Below are 20,781 nucleotides of genomic sequence, written 5' to 3'. Positions count from 1 at the left end.
AGTAAGACTCATCCTTTTGTCAAGGAGTCTGACGACTGAATTAATTAAAAATTCGCTATGCAAATCAATTCAAATTAGGTGATGTTGAAAGCGGGTGAGGGTGGAGGCAATTGGAAAGTAAGATAAATAAGACGTTAGCCAAATATGATGACTTTTTTAATGAAATAAATGCAAAGATGTGCCTTTTTTTTGATCAAATAGGTCACGGGTTGGTTGTTAGCGTATTCGCTTATGTATGGAATAATGATTTGGACAGTTATGACTGACATTTTAGTTTATTTTTATTCAATTGTCTTCGATTTTCACACCATGAAAACACAGCAAAACCGACAGCCTGACAGTAATAAGATGTTTGCAGCTTATTTACAGGATTCATTTTGAGGTTTTTACAAGTCATCCATAATGACCTACAAGACTGGTATGTCTCATGTGTTGGGGGGGGGGGGGGGGGGGGGGTTAACTAGTTAGTTTTACCATGTGACAGGAATAAAAAAAAGACAGAGCTCGGTTGCAAATACGTAGTGAAAAGCAGTGAGTAGTTGCAAAAAATAGAAATGCTAGTTAGTTTTACCATGTGACAGGAATAAAAAAAAGACAGAGCTCGGTTGCAAATACGTAGTGAAAAGCAGTGAGTAGTTGCAAAAAATAGAAATGCTCATTAGAAAAAATGTCATAAATTTCCTTAATAAGCACTTTTCAAAACTCTCAAGGACACTTTACAGTCAAACAATAGATACCAAAAGTTAGTGACATGATCAATCATTGGTAGGTATATAAATCAATATGTATTGTATTGTATTGTATTGTATTGTATTGTATTGTAGGAATGAAGTAAAATAACTGCTTTATTTGTTGTGAACCCTGGCGTGTGCATGTGGCTGCCGCTGCTCACTCACTGAAAAAAAACATCCTGTGACTGTAAAGTGTCCTTGAGTTCATGAAATATATTATTATTGTTATCAATATTATTATCATCATCATCATTATTATCATCATTATTATTATTATTATTATTATTATTATTATTATTAATTATGTGATTAATTATGTGACTGGAGTTCTGTGTGTGATGTCATATAGGGAAAGAGATTCACGGTAAGATCAGAGCATTGTCATCAAATAGTGAGTATAGTTTTGCTTTGCTTGAATGCTGCTGTATCGATGACCATTTTGTATTTGGGAGCCTTTTACTGAGCGAGTTGCTTGTTCTGTAACCACAAAGGGACATAAGTCTTCCTGTGCCGGTCCCAAGCCTGGATAAATACAGAGGGTTGTGTCAGAGCTTGGCCAAAACAAACATGCGGATCAAACCTCTGAAGATGGAGGACACTGATTCGCTGTGGCGACCCTTCGAAGGTAAAAGCGGAAAGGAAAAGAAGAACACACGGAAAGACATTTGAAAGATGCTTTCGGGCGGAAAAAAGCAGCTTTATTTAGCCATTTAATAACACCTCCATGAAGACAATTTGTACAAGGTACATCACATTCTAAAGTGCACAAATACTGTACAATGAAAATGATTTAAATACACAAAGGAGGGAAATCCTTTAAAGGACAACCGACGTCTCCGGACAAGTTGTTTCCATAATTTGTAAAATGGCTTCAAATGACTTCCACTGAGCGTATTTTGCAAAGATTCCACCGCATATAGCTATATTTTACGTTTTAAGACTCGTGCTGAATATTCCGGAAGTCTTGTTTTTGAGTTGGTGATGAGTCCGTACGTGACGTCACTGAAGGAACGCCCCTGACCGAAAAAAAAAGGAAACATTGTAGCAGTCCTTCCATCACGTCAATGCTTGTTTGGTCTGAAAACCTCATGTTGGGCCAGAAGAGGGCGTCCAAGCTCCATATAAGGAATTTATCAGCCTGTGGAATCGCAATACACTGTCATGTCTACAAGAGGTCGCCATTTTGTGCCTCTTTTTGGGTGAGAATGTTGCCTCAAAATGGCACGGAATAAATTCTTTAATCGATTGCAAACTAGTATGCTTTCCTCTTCAGAAGTATTTGAATCATATTCATAAGTGGATGTGTAACGAGAAAGCATATTCTCCGAATCTGAAGCCATTGTTTTGATTCTTGAAAAAGGCAAGACGTCTTGGTGTGACATCACGAACTGGGGGCGGGACTTTCTGAAAATGCCCAATTCGCGGCTCAATTTTTTTTTTGCAGATTTTGGACAATTGAACTCATTTTTATTGGTGTTTTGCATTTGAATAAAAATATCAGACTGCGTGTTTTGGGTATTTTAGATGCTATAAAACGTTTTTTTTCTGATGTCAGTTAAGAACAAAAAAGTGACGTCGGTTGTCCTTTAAAGGAAAAACGGTGTAGAGGATATATTTGTTCAAAACCAATCATCACTATGACCCGGGGAAAATAACCTTGTGCAGCTTGCTTGGGGAAGGGGGGGGGGGGGGAAGAAACACTAAGCTTTGGCACCTTTAGAGAAAAAGAGAAAAACAAAGACATTAAGAAGGAACGGAGAGCATATTTACTTTTGAATACATGACAGTCTTTAGGGGCTTGTGTAGAATGCATAATAACCCGTGCCTTTCGGGTTGTCCTTATTGTAATCCTCAGCGGTCAAGTCTTCGCACTTGATAGTGGGCGAATTCTCCGTGCTGGAAGCCCCCGGGGACATCCTACGCCTCTTACACACCATGGAGTACACGCCGGCGTCACTAGAATCCAGCGATTTCAGCGAATGAGACGTCTCCATCCAACCGGTCGCCGACGACGGCGTTGTCGTTTCCTCGCTCAGCTTGTCTTTATTGGACCCGAGCTGGTCCTCGGTGAAGGTTGGCGGACTCGGGCGAGGGGACCAAGGTAGGCCTGTGGTCATCTTACGTTGGTAAGAGCTTCTGGTACCCCAACCCGCCGCCATGGAGGCGAAAGCCGAATCTGGATAGTAGCTAAGGGCGTGGGACGTCTGTAGGGAAAGAGGTTTGATGCCGTAGGACAGAAGACTACTGGTGGAGTAGTCGTTGTCGTAGGACAAATCCAGCTTGTTGGAACCCGGTTGTTGGACCGGGGGGACGAACCAGCGTTGGGCCGAGGCGGCGGCGGCGGCGGCGGCGTCCTCGCTTTGCGGGGAAAGGAGGCTGTTGGTTTGGGGAACGGCTCGTTCGCTGCTGTAGAAGCGGTTCTGGGGTAAGTTATTGACAAACTGGTCCTGAAAGAAAGGTTGCATGGCATAGCGAGCCCCCGGTACGATTTGGGTTGATCGGGGGGAGTCTGTAGGGGATGGAGTTAGCCTGTCGCTCTCTGGGGCTGTGTACATTCTGGGTAGATGAAGAAAAAGGTTGAGAATTAGATGAAGAACCTGCATTCAGATCAACGTGCCGCCATATAATGTACAGTGATACCTTGGCTTACGAACTTAATTGGTTCCCAGACAGTGTATGGTGAAAAGTGTGTATCCAAAAATTAATTTCCCATAGGAAACCATTAAAATGAGAATAATCCGTTCCCAGGTCCCCATAAAACACAATTTTCTACTTTCTAATGTTCTAATTTGTAATTTTCAAAGCCTTAAAACTACACAAAATATACCTTATTTTATGTATAATAAATGTGCTATGGTATTATAATTAAAGAAATAAACTGTACTGTATGATTAAGTGGTTTTATTGACCTTTGTGATGGCCGTTGATGGCTTGATGGAATGGAGTAGCCGGTTTTCATCAGCATTAAACACTTGATGAGGAACGTAACCTTCTTCTTTCACCATCTTGAGGAATGATCCCTTGTAGGTGATAATTTTATCTAGTTCCTCATCAATTGTGTTCTGTTTAGCTGGGTTGAGAGCTTTTTGCATCAACTGTATAGATGGCTTGTACTATACAATAAAGTGGTTTTATTTACCTCTGTGATGGTCGTTGATGGCTTGATGGAATGGAGTGGCGGTTTCCTCAGCATTAAACACTAGATGAGGAACGTAAGCTTCTTGAGGAATGATCCCTTGTAGGTGATAATTGTATCTAGTTCCTCATCAATTGTGTTCTGTTTAGTTGTATTAAGTTCATCCTGTCTACTTGATATCTAATTTGTTCAGGTATACTTCCGCCTTCGTCAGAGTGGTGTGGACACTCTGACGAAGGCGGAAGTATACGCTGAAACATGTCAGGTAATTGAACATCTAAAAAACACTGTAAGAAAAGAATCTGTTTTAAATTTTAAAAAAGTCTGTTCTGTTTAGCTGGGTTGATAGCTTTTTGCATCAAGTGTACAGATAGCTTGTGCGGCTTGTTTGTGGAGCCTGATTGATGGGATATTTTAACCTTGCAGTCTACACTCTGCCTTTGAACTATCAAAATTGAAACACTCTCACTGTCGTCTGCCTGTCTCTTTAATGTTTAAACCGCCTCCCCTCACTGCTGCATTCTTGACCAATCACGTGGCTTTAACCGAAGACTGGGGCCAAGGTATAGAAGACAAAAATAGTCGGCTGCCATTTTGTTGTAAGAAGAACGGGCTCGTTCGCGAACGACACATCACTCATTGAGGCAGCTCCGTGTACGAAAAAAAGTTTGTATGCCAAGGTAAGATTTTCATCAATTTAACGTTCGTAAACCGAAAAGTTCGTAAACCGAGGTATCACTGTAGTATGAAACACCTACGAGTCATAATTGTCCCGAAAGCCTTTTGCAAATGGATTGTGGTCAATTTTCAGCTGTGTGATCTAAAGGGAACAAAATAAAATAGATCAAAAAAGCACATTAAAAAAACAAAACCTATTTATTCTTGCTACAAACATAATTTCAATTCTTACATCCGTGTTCTGGTAAGCGGTGACGGCTATAAACTGGTTCTCCGGGAAGGTGAAGGTTTGATTTCGGGCCTCGTTGCTCATATCTTCCACACCGTCTTCTGTCACCTCAACAATGTGCAGCCGAGGTTGGTATTTGTGAAGAGATTGCAAGACTATCATCTGCAAAACAAAAATGCAACGACAGCTTTGTTTCAACACAATCAAATTGCATTTTTAAGTAGAAAATGGATGCTTGATCTGGTGAAAAAAAAGCTAATACAAGAAAAGTCAAGCTTGTTTAATGTTGATACTATATTTTTAAATAGTCAAAAATAATACATGTCACTTATTTTGTGATAGTTGTCCATGATAAGCGCTTTGTTACCGTTTTAGCTGTTGTTAAAGAGCTATATAAATCAATATGTATTATGCTCAATTCAGAAAATGTCAAAAAATAAAATAAAAAATAAAGGAAACAAGTTACCTGTGTGTTATTATTGTTGGCTCCTTTATTGTTTGTCAGCTTCAACTTGCCAAAGGAAATTTCTTGCCTCATCCAGTGAGCGCCAGTGTTTGGAGATTCGGGATGAACATACATTTTGTTACCTGTACAAATTTAGAAAAATTATGACCTGTATAGCATTTATAGAAAAAAAAACCCACACATTTTAAATACTGAGATGAAACTCTTGATAATAAGCAACATCTTCCAAATGATCTGAAGGTTATTTAAAACGTAAGGGTGACATTCCAGAGTAAATTGAATTTTATTTCAGAGCACCTGTTTTTCACTCAAACCACTTTTCTCATTTATGAAGATTTGATTAAAGGCAATCAATGTAAATAATCATAATAATACATTTCATTTAAGCGCCCTTAAGAGTTTTGAAAAGTGCTTATAAATGAAATCTACCATTCTTCTTCTTATTATTAGTAGTAGTAAGGGAAAAAAAGGAAAAACGCTAGTAGCATTTAATATCTTTTTTATATAAAAGGTATTAATGCGATTAATGACGTCTCAAAATATCAACGGCGTTTCATTCAAATTCCCGTTTGACTGTTTAGCATATTCGTAACATATTAATTTATAATGCGACATGGACGAAAAATGCATTTTGTTCGGGTTTCGTGATGTTAACATAATCAAAAACACATTTACGGTTTTATTTTTATTTTGCCTTATTTAATTGTGAATACAATTCGAACGAAAGTTGGCGTTTTAATTTCGGAACGAACCTTGCATATTATTGTCCGCTTTTCCGCAAGTGACCCATTTTCCTCCTTGAAAACGCCAGTGGTTCGGGTCGGCGAGAACAACTTCCACGAAAACGTTGTAGTGGGCCGTGAGGTTCAATCCGGTGATGTTGAAGCTCAGGAAAGGGAACATTCGTCTGAGGTGGGGAAAGAGAAAAATGTTGTTAGATTTAAAAAATAATAATAATGACGTTATTTTTAATCAGGCGGACTTTGGTTGCCCCATTAACGAATACACATAGCACAACAATATGTCAAGGGGGTACGTGGTAATTCATAAATGTAATTACTAAAATTAATTTTAGTCCATTTATTTATTGATAAAAATAAATCGTCGTTATGCTTACCTGCCCTGCTTGGTGATGATCATTTCCGTCTGGTGCCGGTGGAACTTGAGCCAGAGAGGCCGGTTGCAAAGGTACACCTGCGCCCTCGGACCGGCGCCGGGCAAAGACATGGAGCTGATCCCCGTCCCGGGGTAAGATGGATACAAACAGCCGGGACCCTGACTGAACTGGTACCCCCCGCTGCCGAACTGACTCCGAGCGGTACATACGGACGGGGAGGAGAAGCCGGCGGGGGGCAGAACTGATCCGTAGTGGAGTGATGCCGGGTACCTGGACCCGGTGGTCCCCGTGTATACTGACCCTGTTTGTCCGGTATATGGAAAGAGCGAACACGGACTTGCCATGTCGGAACTCGCCTGAGAAGACGAGATGAAATAGCGATCAGAACCGAGTTCGTCTAAGTTGTACCGCCGAGCGGCCAGTTCGTCCTCACCGACCACCGGGGAGCCTTTCCTCCCATCGGGACCGGTTTTAGAGAACGTATCCCCTTCTGGGTCACCCATCATCCCGTTCCCCTGCACGTTCGCCAGGTATTTCTTCGGAGTACTGTTAGATTCCGGTTCCGCCCGGTCCACTTCTTGATAATCTAGCTGCGATGGCGGCCTCGGGCTGTTATTTGCACTATCCGTTGAGGAGAGGTTGTAAAAAGTCTTGGGGAGGGCACTGGGGAGGATGTTCTCGAGCTGCATGTTTTTGAAGATGATTCAAGAGTCCGATGAGGTCAGTCGGAGCTAAAAGAAGTAGAAAAAAAACCAGCGGCGCCCTGTTTGGTTCTGGAGACTTGCACCCTCCTTCCAGAATTGGTTGATGGAAGGGGGCGGGGGTGCGGTTATCAGAACTTCTTTCCTTCTCTCCGCCGGCTTTGCAGATCAGATGATGGCATAGACATGACTTTCGGGGGGCTCTTATAAGATGTGGTCCTCCCCAGCAGATAAGTGTTTGGAAGTGTGAGGGGGAGGAGCTTATAGGGAGCGTGCTGGGGCTGCTAGGCCTCTCTTTATAATAGCCAATGGCGAAGCCTGTGCTCTAATTTAATTAGAAATGCTCTCTCTCTCTCCATCTCGCCTTTTAAAATAAATAAATGTCACCACACTTGTCATGGGTATCGGTATTTTTTGTCGTCAAAAATATCCGGCAAAATAACAAAAAAAAAAGGGGGGGGGGAACAAGCCCCATTGCTTTTATTTTACATCCGGGTACCCCAGCTTTCAGTCGAAAGTGCAAATCGAAATTAAAGTTTTAGATTTAGTGAAAAATCAGTTTAAAAAAATAAATCCGGACTGTGTATGTAATGGAATCAAAAACAAAATAGTAAGCACTCATCAATAAATATTAATAAAACATAGCAGATGACATTCATTATCTTCTTTTTTTTCTTTTCCTTTCGGCTTTTCCCTTCAGGGGTCGCCACAGCGAATCAGAGTCCTCCATCTTCAGAACATATTATGATAAGACTATAATGCCGATTTTTTTCCTGGCATCTAACGTTCGAATTATGATTTTTATTTAGGTAATTTCTGTTTAAAGATAAAACGTTTCACCTATCATAAACGACCCCCCGCCCTCCCTTTCGATCAACAATTAAGAGTAGGTACGACTAAAATAAACGTGAAGAATACCGTAAAAACATGTTTGAAAAACGTTGCTGTTAAGTTGAACACAATTGCGTTTTATATTAAACAAATACATCGAAAAAAATGCGACCAATTTACCCGGGACTAACAGGTCATAAAATGAAGAGGAAAAAATAGAGGGAAATAATATGGAAAAGGACATAAATACAATAGCGACAACGCAATTGTCATTTAATAACAATATGAGCATAATGTGAAAAAAAAAAACATTTTTCACACACACACACACACACACACACACACACACACACACACACACACACACACACACACACACACACACACACACACACACACACACACACACACACACACACACACACACACACACACACACACACAAAACACAACACAACACAACACAAAAGATAGTTACTAGATATCTCAAATGATTGCATACCTGTTATGCAGCATGTAGATTCGACAGTGACCTCTAGTGTTTATTTCGGCAGTACCGGTTGACATATTTGACAGCAAGAGAGCACGAATTCCCTCTACTGCTTTCACACTTGCATCACCGCATCATTCTCAACCAAAGTGTACTCGTGACAATATGTGTAAGTGTATCTTGACGTGTGTTGGGAACAAACCGAAGTAGCTGATGGAGATGAATTACGGGGATACGGATCTGTGAAAAACAAGGGAAGATCTCGACGGGAGGCTGATTGGCTCGTACCATGAACAGGGAGGATGAAGCTGGTTGGTGGGCCATCAGGGAACTGGAAGCTAATTGCACAGCACCCATAGCGTCTGTCAGTCAAAAGAAGGAATCCATCCTCAAACTGTGAGGGAATAACCTTTTTTTAAATAGCACTGAGGAACCTGAAACACACAAGAAAAAAAGAACTACAGTGATACCTTGGCTTCCGAACTTAATTGGTTCCCAGACCGTGTGTAAGGCGAAAAGTGTGTATCCCAAAAAATATTTTCCCATGGGAAACCATTAAAATGACAATAATCCATTCCCAGGTCCCCATAAAACATACTTTTCTAAGCTTTAAAACTACACAAAATATACCTTATTTTATGTATAATAAATGTGCTATAGTATTATAATTAAAGAAATAAACTGAACTGTACAATAAAGTCATTTTATTTACCTTTGTGATGGTCATTGATGGCTTGATGGAATTGGTGTGGTCGGTTTCATCAGCATTAAACACCATCTTGAGGAATGATCCCTTGTAGGTGCTTTCTCTGTGATAATTGTATCTAGTTCCTCATCAATTGTGTTCTGTTTAGCTGGGTTGATAGCTTTTTGAATCAAGTGTACAGATGGCTAGTGCGGGTTGTTTTAACCTTGCAGTCTACACTCTGCCTTTGAACTATCAAAGTTGAAACTCTTTCACTGTCATCTGCCTGTCTCTAATGTTTAAACCACCTCCCCTCACTGCTGCATTCTTGACCAATCACGTGGCTTTAACCGAAGACTTGGGGCAAGGAATAGAGGACAAAAACAGTCGGCTGCCATTTTGTTGTTAGAAGAAGAATGGGCTCGTTCGCGAACGACACGTCACTCATTGAGGCAGCTCCGTGTAGGAAAAAAAGTTCGTGTGCCAAGGTAAAGTTTGTATCCCAAGGTAAAATTTTCATCAATTTAACGTTCGTAAACCGAAAAGTTCGTAAGCCAAGGGGTTCGTAAACCGAGGTATCAATGTACCTGCAATCCGATTACCTTCAAATGGATTGAGCATAAAAAAGAGAGCACTGTCTCATATGTTAGCTTAAATCTGAAAACAGAATGTCAGAGATGACATTTTAAGACAAACATTTTATTCACGCTTTAAAAAAATAATAATGCAGGTATTCATTCACAGGTACGTCTTTTTGTATTAAAAAAAAAATCCCCTCATGTGGTTGAGGAAAGAAAGGTCTAAAAATGGATGACCGTTGAGTGATGTCAAATGAACATCTGGCTTTCATCACCTTCTTTTGCGATGTGTCCAATAAAGTTTGCTACTGTACCGACGGACAACTTAACATCGGATTAAAAGGTGCTCCAAAAGATATTCACCAAAAAACAACAGTGTTTGTTGTCATTTTTATTGTTTTATTTATTTTTTTACTACCGTCATCTGCAGTATTTTCCAAACTGCCCCCTTTAAAGACCATGTTCCCGCTTTGAAAAAAACAAAATAAACGTGATTTACAGGCCGCCTATAAATAAACTAATTCCAAATGAGGTAGATGTTTCGGTCCTCCTCATAAAGGAGCACCCACTTGTGACCTGTCAGCATGTTTCTTGACCACCTATAAAAGCCCAAGTGGATCTGAGATGACCCTCCCTGGCCTTGGGCCAGGGCCCGCGCGACAGGGGAAGGGAAGTCCTACCATATTGTTGTCAGAGTAGATCATCAACAGAGCACATGAAAGGAATACATTCCAGGGTTTATGAGCTAAGGTGGCTGCTGAAGCCTTTGCTCGGGACAGAATTCATGTACCCCATTGCAAGGATTAATAACGCAAGTCTCATTACAGATCCGCGCCACCGAGACCCCTGGAGGGAGGGTTTGCTAAGAGGGGGGGAAAAAAAAAATCAAGAGCAAGCCGGATCCGTTTGCAAATCATCACTCCCGGAGAACACTTTTATTGGAAGGAACTTATCTTGCAAGTATATCAAAGATGTTCGCTTCGGTGTCCATATTTCCCCGATATGACATTTCTGAACAACCCACCCACCTCGGTGTCTTCAATTAAAATATTGTCTGTAATCGTGACTCCACGACTGCGGGGTGCCGCGTTCTGGTTTTTACATCTAAATCTGGGTTGATGTCGCAGTACTTACCGTAACCTGAGGACCACTAGAACCTCTCTTGCTGGTTGATGTGCTTTTTTCCTCCCAAAATTCCACTTTCTGTTCCAGCAGCAACGTTCACGTTTGAACTAACCTATAACGAGACATAAAACAGAGATATAAACAGAACTGTGGATAGTCTGAACAGCGCCAGCCTAATATATATATATATATATATATATATATATATATATATATATATAATATACATAGACAAACATATGTATGTGTGTGTGTATGTATATTTTATATATGTGTGCATAGGTATATTTTATAAATACACATATATACATACTTATCCTTATATATACTGTACACATATATATACATACTGTACACACACATATATATACATATATATATATATATATATATATATATATATATATATATATATATACACACACACACATACACCTACATACACACACATAGATATACACACATACATATATACTGTATATATACACACACACACACATAAATATGTGTGTGTCTATGTATATTTTATATATATACACATTTATATACATACTCATCTTTATATATACTGTACATAAATATATACATACATACACATACATATACATAGACATACATATACATACACACACACACACACACACACACACACACACACACACACACACACACACACACGACGCACGCGCACACACACACACACACACACACACACACACACATATATATACACACTTTTTATGCAATATTGCACAAAATATGCTATCCTCTGAGGTTTTGAGGCAATATACAATTTTCTTTGTCATGTAAACCAGACGGCCACACGGGACATTTACCCTTGACTGGCCTAAATGTATATTATGGAATCTATGCTCAAAAGAGAAGAAAGCTACATACAATATATTCACATTTGATGTCTTTCGTTGGCTATTTCAGATTACAAATTCAACAGAGCCAAGTAATCTTCCCCATCTGCAACCAGGCCGCGAGTGAGACCCGCGGGATTGCTCTTTCTATACATATGCGACATGTTTGAATCCCTGGAAAAAATATATTGAAATACGGCGGGTTTCATCAAACCAGTAGATTGGATACTCACGTCACATCGATATATATAGACATACGGAAAGTTTCTCTGTCAGCGTGTTGCTGCAAGTTTCAGGGGGCAGTGATAATCCACTCAAAAAAAAAAAGGGGGGGGGCAGCATTCATGGAAATTGGATTGAAGCTGCACTCGCTGTATTTGAATCCCCAATGCATGCTAACATGATTTTTGGATTATGGCATTAGAAAGTATCATGAGGAGAAGCAGTATGAAGAGAATACGTATGGAGTATTCTATCGGTTCCCATACTAACATGATCCTTATCATCACCTAGCAATACTTCATTGGAAGTGAATGTGACATCATAGTAGCGCTCTACCTCAGTCTCAGAGATATATGTGTTTGGTATTGAAGTTTTAAAACAAAAGAGGACGAACAAAGCAATTAACTGTCATGACACGGCCTTGTTTGCTAGGTTTTACCAGAGAAGCTACACCAGCTTGCTACCTTGAAAAACTGACATGCTGACAACTGGTTAGCAGATTCTTCAACCCTTCTAACGCCTCTTGTCTCCAAGTGCCTGATTATTCAACACGTTCTTGACTCTTAGCTTGTCACCGTTTCGGTGATACCTCGGTTTACGAACCCCTTGATTTCCGAACTTTCGGTTTACAACGTTACATTTATGAAAATTTTACCCTGGCATACAAACTTTTTTTGTACACAGAGCTGCCTCAATGAGTGATGTGTCGTTCGCGAACGAGTCCGTTCTTCTAACAACAAAATGGCAGCTGTTTTTGTCCTTTATTCCCCGCCCCCAGTCTTCGGTTAAAGTCACGTGATTGGTCAAGAACGAGTGAAGGTGGTTTAAACATTAAAGAGACAGGCAGACAACAGTGAGAAAGTTTCAACTTTGATAGTTCAAAGGCAGAGTGTAGACTGCAAGGTTCAAATATCCCATCAATCAGGCTCCACAAACAACCCGCACAAGCCATCTGTACACTTGATGCAAAAAGCTATCAACCCAGCTAAACAGAACACAATTGATGAGGAACTAGATTACATTATCGCAGAGAAAGCACCTACAAAGGATCATTCCTCAACAGGGTAAAAAAATAAGGTTACGTTCCTCATCAAGTGTTTAATGATGATGAAACCGGCCACTCCATTCTATCAAGCCATCAATGACCATCACAAAGGTAAATAAACTTACTTTATTATACAGTACAGCTTATTTCTTTAATTATAATACCATAGCACATTTATTATACATAAAATAAGGTATATTATGTGTAGTTTTAAGGCTTAGAAAATTAGTTAATCAAAAATTATGTTTTATGGGGACCTGGGAACGGATTATTCTCATTTTCATGGTTTCCCATGGGAAATTAATTTTTGGGATACACACTTTCCGCCTTACACACTCTGTCTGGGAACCAATTAAGTTCGTAAGCCGAGGTGTCACTGTACTTTCTCACTCCTGCGGTTTTAGAAATAAACGTTTTAGTTAACAATCTTATCCTTGTTCTGCGTTTGATGTGATCTACTCGTATCCGTCTTATTTCCGGCAACATAACGCATAACTTAACATAACAGTCTTCAGTTTTCCCACTGAGCTGATTGTGACCTGACGGCATCACCTTCAGTAGCACAGTAAGTCATTGTGTGTTTAAACTGCCAAGGCCACGAGTACACGCTAGCTCATTGGCCCGACTCTCACCCTCACCCCCATTTCGGCGTCAACCTTTCTTGACCCATTTCTCTTCGTCCAGCCTCTTTGAAAAAGCAGAAGAACTGACATAAGGGACCAGAGCAAGCTAGCAGGTGCTAAAAGTTTGACAGTGTAGACTGGATGTATGTGTTCTGGGGCATGTGAGGTGTAAGGGGGTGGAGAGGGGGGTGACGCAGTTGCATCGACTCACTGTTAAGCCTTGAAGAAAAAGCTTGGCGTGCAGAGTTGGGCTGAAATTGAGTGGGGAGGAAGGGGGGAAAGGGCGGGGGTCCCCGCACATGTAGCAACTGAAGGAAAGGCAGGAGCACCCCTGGTTCCCTGCGCTTTCCCCCACAGCACAATTATTGCCAAACAAGCTGGGCTTTTATCACATTGCTCACCCAGACTCAAAAACTGCATTTCAAAAGGACTTTTTTTTGATGTGGGGGGTGGGAGGGACAGGCAACCCAAACAGATTTACACCACAGGAGCATTCTGATGGCGCTCCTCCTTCAATGTGGTTAAATCAGTGAGTCAGAAGTGAGAATGTCGAGTTTTAACACATCTTGCTCTCAGTATGAAAGTTTCAACGGCGATAAAGAGGAAAGCCCTAACTTACGTGCTGCCTAGCAAGGGAGAGGGAGCTATAATTAATCGTAGATGGTTTATTTCCCTGGATAAACTGTCCGTTCTCCTTTATATTTATTCTTTGGTTTAATATGATACTCAACGATTTAAAGAATTGCCAATTATTCACGGAAAATGCGCCAATTTCTGCTCTGGAGAAATGCATCCAAGAGCTATTAGATATAATTAGAGACCACAGAATGCTTTTGTATTAAAACATTTGCCGTCATTTGGCAGCTGTTTAATTTAGATGTACTGGATCATGCCATGCACATACATGACAACACACACACACACATATATGCAGACACACGGGGACCTCAGAGCGACGGACGCCTTCAATATTGAACTGAGACTCAGGCCTGGTTTGTGTATTTACATGCAAATGGTCTACAACAATCTGCGGCCTCTTTCTCCTGCTCTGTCCCTCCAGCCGTCTGGGCCCGGGGAAGCGAGCCGCTTGTCAGATGGGAGGGGACCCACATCAGATGGGCTCTCGTGGTTACGGAGCCAAACATTCTGAGAAGAGGAGAGGCTGCCTGCCTGGCAGCCACTGAAACAGCAGGGACTCCCACATAGTATGGACATGGTCCATGGTCTTGTCTTCTTCATGTGCAGGAACGAACAGAAGGCCCACAGTTGCTGTGAGTTTGAGTGCGAAGCGGATATTTTCCCATTATCGAGTTGAAGGGCCACTCGTGTTCGAATGGATTGCAGAAGGGGGAAGGGCAGGATTTCTAGAAGAGGTACGAGAACCTGGTCTCGTCTCTTGCGGGGCGATGTGTCATATGTGACAAGTGGAGGTGGAGGGCTGGGTGTCGAGGAGAAGAAATTCTGAACAGCAGCGAGTGTGCGTATCCAAGTTGTTATGGCTCAGGGATCGAACTGGCCTGTGTTTGTGCCTTCTGATCATCTATCGAGCGTTTGGGTGTCCTCCCATGCCGGTGGGTCAGACATAGCGGAAGTTTGTGTGGAACATTTCTGTCTGGTGGAGGAACGTTGGTTTCGAGGTTCATCAGATAGGCGAAGACCTTTATATAGTTGCACAGACCGTGTCACCAGGAAGCTCTGGAGCAGAGTTTTAACAAATATATCGTGTCTAGTGAGCCTCTAGAACCGTGGTTCTTAATCTTGTTAGAGGCACCGAACACCACCAGTTTCATATCCTCATTTGTCGAACCCTTCTTTCAATGACTGAACTGCAGACTACACCGAGGGGTGGACTTCTGCCGGCGGAGGATCCACCGAACCCGAGACCGACTCACCGAACCCCTAGGGTTTGATCGAACTCAGTTTAAGAACTACTGCTCTAGAAGATTAAGCGGCTCTATTTTTGGATTGTAGGCCCGCTCAGTTCTTCATTCCGATCCACTGAGCATTTACGTGATCAAAAGTCCTGTTTCATTATTCATGCTAACACAACTTTGGTGCAAACAATGTGGTCTTATGTCGTGTAATATATGTCACTTTGTGTCAGTATGAGCTGGGGGTCTCTAATTTCGGTCGCGCATATGTGTGTGTTTGTGAGATTCAAGCTGAGTAGGGGGACAATGCAACACGTTAAACCCGTGGGAAGTGTGAAAACGGGGTATCTGCTGGAGTCAACAGGAAGAGAGAACAGGTTTGTTTTCATGTTTTGCAGCGTTGCAATTGCAAAACAAGTGAATCGTTTCATCAACTCGAAACAAAAGTACGGTGGGGCCAACTGCAAATGGTGTCCTAAGTCTTCAAAGTTCGATAATATCGTCTTTTGAATAAGATTGGCTGTAGAGAAAACGTCCTTGCGCGAATGTTGACATTTTGAGTTGGAAATGTGAGTAGGTGATGTTATGGGTAGACAAATGAAGCTTCATTTTATTTATGTTTTTTCGATGGGCCGTTAGATGAATCAACATTTTCGATGACAAATTTGAGCATGTCCATTCTAATTGAGTTATTATAGCCAGCAATATTTTGGGTCATGGCGGATAGCCCACTTCTGGAAAATGGATGCTAGGCCAAATCCTAACCATACCGTGATGGGTGAAAATAATCCAGCAATAAACCCCAATTTCGGATACTAGTAACAGAGCAGTCTTTTAGGAGTACAAAATGCAAAATCTGGCATTACTCACAGCTCGGTGGAGCCTGGCATTGCTCAGAACAACATGTGAGGCCGCTGAAGTTCGGACCCATGAGCGGACACTGAAAAGTCAGAAGCAAAGTTTATGAGAGAAAGAAGCAAAGTACCAAGACTAACTGAAAATCATTGTCTAATTCTGGCTTTAATTAATCTTTAATAAGTCCCTTTTTTGCAAAATGTGCTATTTGAGATTACAATGTATGTATTTTATTTAGTATTATTTTTAGAATGTTTTTAAAATATTTATATGCTACTTATACTGTATGTTGAGATCAAGATTTTTGAAAAGTGGTACAAAAAGTATTTTGTAACAGTCAACTACAACTCTAAAACGACATTTGTTCTTATTCACAGTTGCACAGTAATTGTAAAATGAAATACATTTCAAATAAACCCTGAAAGTTTTCATAGAATGCATCCCACAGGGGACAAATTCTACTTTGCGTTTTCTCATTCTTTGCCAATCAACAACAAAAACAAGGATTACTGTGTATTTTCCTTAAGTTGTTTTAGAGTGTGTTTTTGTATGTATTTATTTATGTGTTTAAACTACGTTATCACTGGATTGACTGAACGTTAGCCGGACAGTTTTGCTTCCAGTCCGGGGCCACTGATGTCACAGCGGCAGGAGCTTGTAGGCGGCTGCTATTAGTGATTCGTCTTCACGCCACACTGTGAACTTCCATCATCTGGTTTGCGCGACTTGAGAGGAAGCATGAGTAGTTAGACGGATTATGTGTTACGGCCTTGCAAGTGTAAGCTATGAAGTTGATACCAAGTGGTATCCTTGAACAATGAAATAAAAGCAGAATCTTACCTACGTTTGTGAACAGCTGTCCTCCCCGCGCCTGTGTTTATGGTTCGGTCCTGCCTCTTGTATAGCGCAGCAGCAGGGGCGAACCATCACATTTGGTGCCCAGCGTGGGGGCGGGTTGGTGAGCTGTCGAGCTCCAACTATCCCATGGAGCTTTTCTTCAGTTTTTTTTTCCGCTACAATTTTTTGACTAACCTAATTTGCATCTGCTAATGAGATCCTGTTAGCATAATTCATACACATGACACCCTTTTGAAGCTAATGAATAGATACATCTCCAGACAACTTGCAAAGAGCTTTTTAATGAGACTTAACTTTACTTGTCCGCTACTGTGAGGAGGAAAGTTGAGGCAGCCAGTTAGACATCGAGGACCAAAATCTTCATCACGTCGTAGCAGGATACATTTCAGTCATTAATACATATTCATCACTCCATTTTGAAGTCAAATTATGTGCATTATTTCCATTTTCGCACTGAATTCAAGTTGAGATTCCATTTATGATAATAATATTAAAAAAGACATGCAGATGGTCAGATATGGATCATAACTGTGAACCTGAAATTCACAGCCACCCATTTCTTTTAAACGAGCTATATGCAAAACGCGGAAGGGAGAAAAAAAGCATGAATATTTATGAGTCTAAACAGTTGACATGATTCATCTTATACGGGCTCGTTATTATTCGCAAAACCATTTTGGTGGTTTCTTTCTGCAATAAAATAAAATTTTCGACGCTTGCGAAATGTTTATTTTTATTTTTTCATATTCGTGCAAACCAAATGACCATGAATTTTAGCTGCCATATTGATATACAAAAAAAAAACACACAATAAAAAACATATTGTTATGAGATGTGGATGGGTAATTTTTCATTTATTGGTTTATTGATTTATTGGTTTATTCATTTACTTATGTATGTATGTAGGTAGGTAGGTAGGATAGGTAGGTTAGGAAGGGAGGTATGTACTGTATTTATGTAGGTAGGTAGGTAGGTTAGGTAGGTATGTACTGTATGTACATACTGTATGTACGTATGTACGTATGTATGTATGTATGTATGTATGTATGTATGTATGTATGTATGTATGTATGTGTTGGATCAAAGTTGTTGTTGTTCTCCTGGTTCATGTTCTTCGCTTGTGTTGGTCTAAATAGTCAATCAGCAGTAATCAAAATGATGAACAGAAAGATTATATAAAATAGTCCCATCAGGATTTATGTATTAATTATCAATGACGGTGCATTGAGTTTTGTGGCCGGTGAGTATTTCATTGCATTTAGTACACTAAAAAATAAAGAGAAAATAAATAAACAAGAAAATCACATCTATTTACAATCTGTTCATCATATACAGTAAAGTCTCGTTATATCGATATTCAAGGGAGTCGGAAAAAATATCGATATAACCGGGACTATCGATATATCCGACCGTTTGCATGTAATTTTCTCCGTGCGTGCATAGAAATAGTATCGATATAACCGGGACTATCGATATATCCGATATCGATATAACGAGACTTTACTGTACTTGCACTAAGTACAGTTCATTATGAAACATTTTTGCACAGTTACAGTATACATCTCAGTCCTGACATTTCTATTATGCTTAGAATACTTTCACCCCCCTACCCCATTTCAAATTGCTGCTGTGGACTGCAAATGTCCCAATTGTGGGACTATTAAAGGCTTCCCGATTCTGATTATCAGTCCATTTCGGGTGATTCGCCATGAATAATACACTCATGATTTAACAAGAATGTGATTGTCCCTTCAAGGTGATCTCAAGTGACCGAGTGGGACTGCAAAGTAAGTCTTCCTACATTCAGCGTGCGCACGGTGCAGTGCCGGTTGTCTTCCTGGCTGAGTGCAACTCAACCTGGCCGAGTGAGTGACAACGCAGCGGGGAGCCTTGAATCATCTTCAGCTGAGGCCTCATGGCTTGGCCTGGCTGGAGGCCTCATGATGCGATACCACAGTGAGCCAGGCCTGAGAGTGGGCTTGTGCGGGTGGCTCCGTGTTAGCGTGTAAGTGTGTGCGGGTGCGCGTTTGTATCCGTGTGTACGCGGACGCATGTGTTGGCGAGTCAAGAGCGCACATGCGTTGGAAAAAAAGGGTACGCGCACTCGAGTGTGTTTACTCGCGTCTGCTCTCTCCAACCGCTTGATCTTTCACATTTCGCACGGGCAGGAGGGACAGGAGGCTGCCAGGCTGCGCCCAGAGCCGGCGTACAGTACCGTTAGCAATGCCCGGCATTCATTAGCACCTCCCAAGCTGTCTGCACTTTTACCCAACGCTTGAGCTAACTAACATGCAATGGCTCTACGCTCCCTTGCTCTTGTCACCTCGGCAAAGGCCTTCACCAGGCCTTGGCTGCGCTCAGTCACAGCTGAGGCCTCCGTTCTTTGGCTTGGGCCACTTCAACTTTGTTCCATTTTGGCGCGGTGACGCGTGAGCTCGGGAGTGCGTCGTTAAAGTTCACAGACACGTGTTCTTTCACCACGCAGAGCTACTTTGATTGCTTCCTAACTGAAAAGTCAGTCGATTGACACCAAATTAAATTCCATATTAGCAGTTGTATAAACAACACCCCCCCAAATTACACTGATATTTTATCAACATTTATAAAAAGATCCCTCCAGCGTTCCTTAATGTTTCCATATATTTTTATAGCTAGCACCACCCATTAGCTAACCCGTCAAAGTGCTCTCACTTCTTTTTATTTTTTAATCAGATACAAATAAATGTTGCCAGATGATATAGTTTCCTCAGATTTCACTTTTTAAAAATCAATCAATAAATCAATCTATCTATCTATCTGTCTCTGTGTCTATCTCTCATCTATCAGCTAGCTAGTTAACTAAGTAGCTAGTTATCAAAATAGCTAGCTTGCTGTAACCGTATAGCTCTCTAGCTAGCTATAGTAATATCTTTACTTATTGATGAACTTATTTACATTTAAGAAAGCAATTCATCAGAAAATAGTCAAATATTTCCAAAGGGTCCTTCCTGTCTGTCCATCATATAGCGAGCTACCCAGTTTGTTAACTAAGTAGCTAGTTATCAAAATAGCTAGCTAGCTTGCGAGCCATAAGCGTATAGCTCCCTAGCTAGCTATAATAAGAATATCTTTACATATTGACATTTAAGAAAGCAATTCATCAAAAAATAGTAAAATATTTCTATCTATCTATCTATCTATCTATCTATCTATCTATCTATCTATCTATCTATCTATCTATCTATCTATCTATCTATCTATCTATCTATCTATCTATCTATCTACCTACCTGTCTATCATATAGCTAGCTAGGCAGTTTGTTAACGAAGTAGCCAGTTATCAAAATAGCTAGTAGCGTGCGAGGCATAACCGTATAGCCCCCTAGCTAGCTATAATAAAAATATCTTTACTTATTGATGAACTTATTTACATCTAAGAAAGCAATTACTCAAAAAAATAGTAAAATATTTCCCATGGGTCCTTCCGTGTCATTGGGTTTTATCTATCTGTCTATCCGTCCCTCCCTCTGTCCATCCATTTGTTTGTTTATTTTTCTCGAAGACAGAGGTAAGGAACTCCGGTTCCTCGATAGCCACATTTTAGATACTTCTGGAAACCTGATTCAAACCGTCAGCACATCAGCAAGTGCTATCGAGGTGTGAAACAATCAATTGAATCAAGTGTGTTGGGGTAGA

At 40.7% G+C, this 20,781-nt stretch overlaps 1 protein-coding gene across 2 annotated transcripts in view; it reads right to left on the bottom strand.

The window, feature by feature from the left end:
- Nucleotides 1–1,095: 1,095 nt before the first annotated feature.
- The window catches only part of eomesa (eomesodermin homolog a), a 22,950-nt gene continuing 3,264 nt past the window's right edge, over nt 1,096–20,781 (bottom strand). Inside the window, exons 1-10 of one of the 2 annotated variants that reach the window (XM_089023906.1) lie at nt 17,090–20,781; nt 16,265–16,334; nt 10,777–10,879; nt 8,668–8,741; nt 6,358–7,088; nt 5,993–6,147; nt 5,241–5,362; nt 4,778–4,936; nt 4,626–4,687; nt 1,096–3,287 (exon numbers count right to left, since the gene is read on the bottom strand). The exon at nt 17,090–20,781 is cut by the window's right edge and continues 3,264 nt beyond it. In XM_089023906.1, coding sequence (XP_088880032.1) covers nt 2,522–3,287; nt 4,626–4,687; nt 4,778–4,936; nt 5,241–5,362; nt 5,993–6,147; nt 6,358–7,046 — 1,953 coding nt within the window. In that variant the 5' untranslated portion in view covers nt 7,047–7,088; nt 8,668–8,741; nt 10,777–10,879; nt 16,265–16,334; nt 17,090–20,781 and the 3' untranslated portion in view covers nt 1,096–2,521. Of the gene's footprint in view, nt 3,288–4,625; nt 4,688–4,777; nt 4,937–5,240; nt 5,363–5,992; nt 6,148–6,357; nt 7,089–8,667; nt 8,742–10,776; nt 10,880–16,264 lie in introns of both variants that reach the window. The other variant, XM_089023905.1, reaches the window with a different exon arrangement.

This window comes from Hippocampus bargibanti, linkage group LG20, assembly GCF_051943395.1.
Source record: "Hippocampus bargibanti isolate YZ-2025 linkage group LG20, ASM5194339v1, whole genome shotgun sequence".
Taxonomy (NCBI): domain Eukaryota; kingdom Metazoa; phylum Chordata; class Actinopteri; order Syngnathiformes; family Syngnathidae; genus Hippocampus; species Hippocampus bargibanti.
The sequence above is the reverse complement of the archived record's forward strand: the minus strand, read 5'-3'. Positions and strand labels throughout refer to the sequence as shown.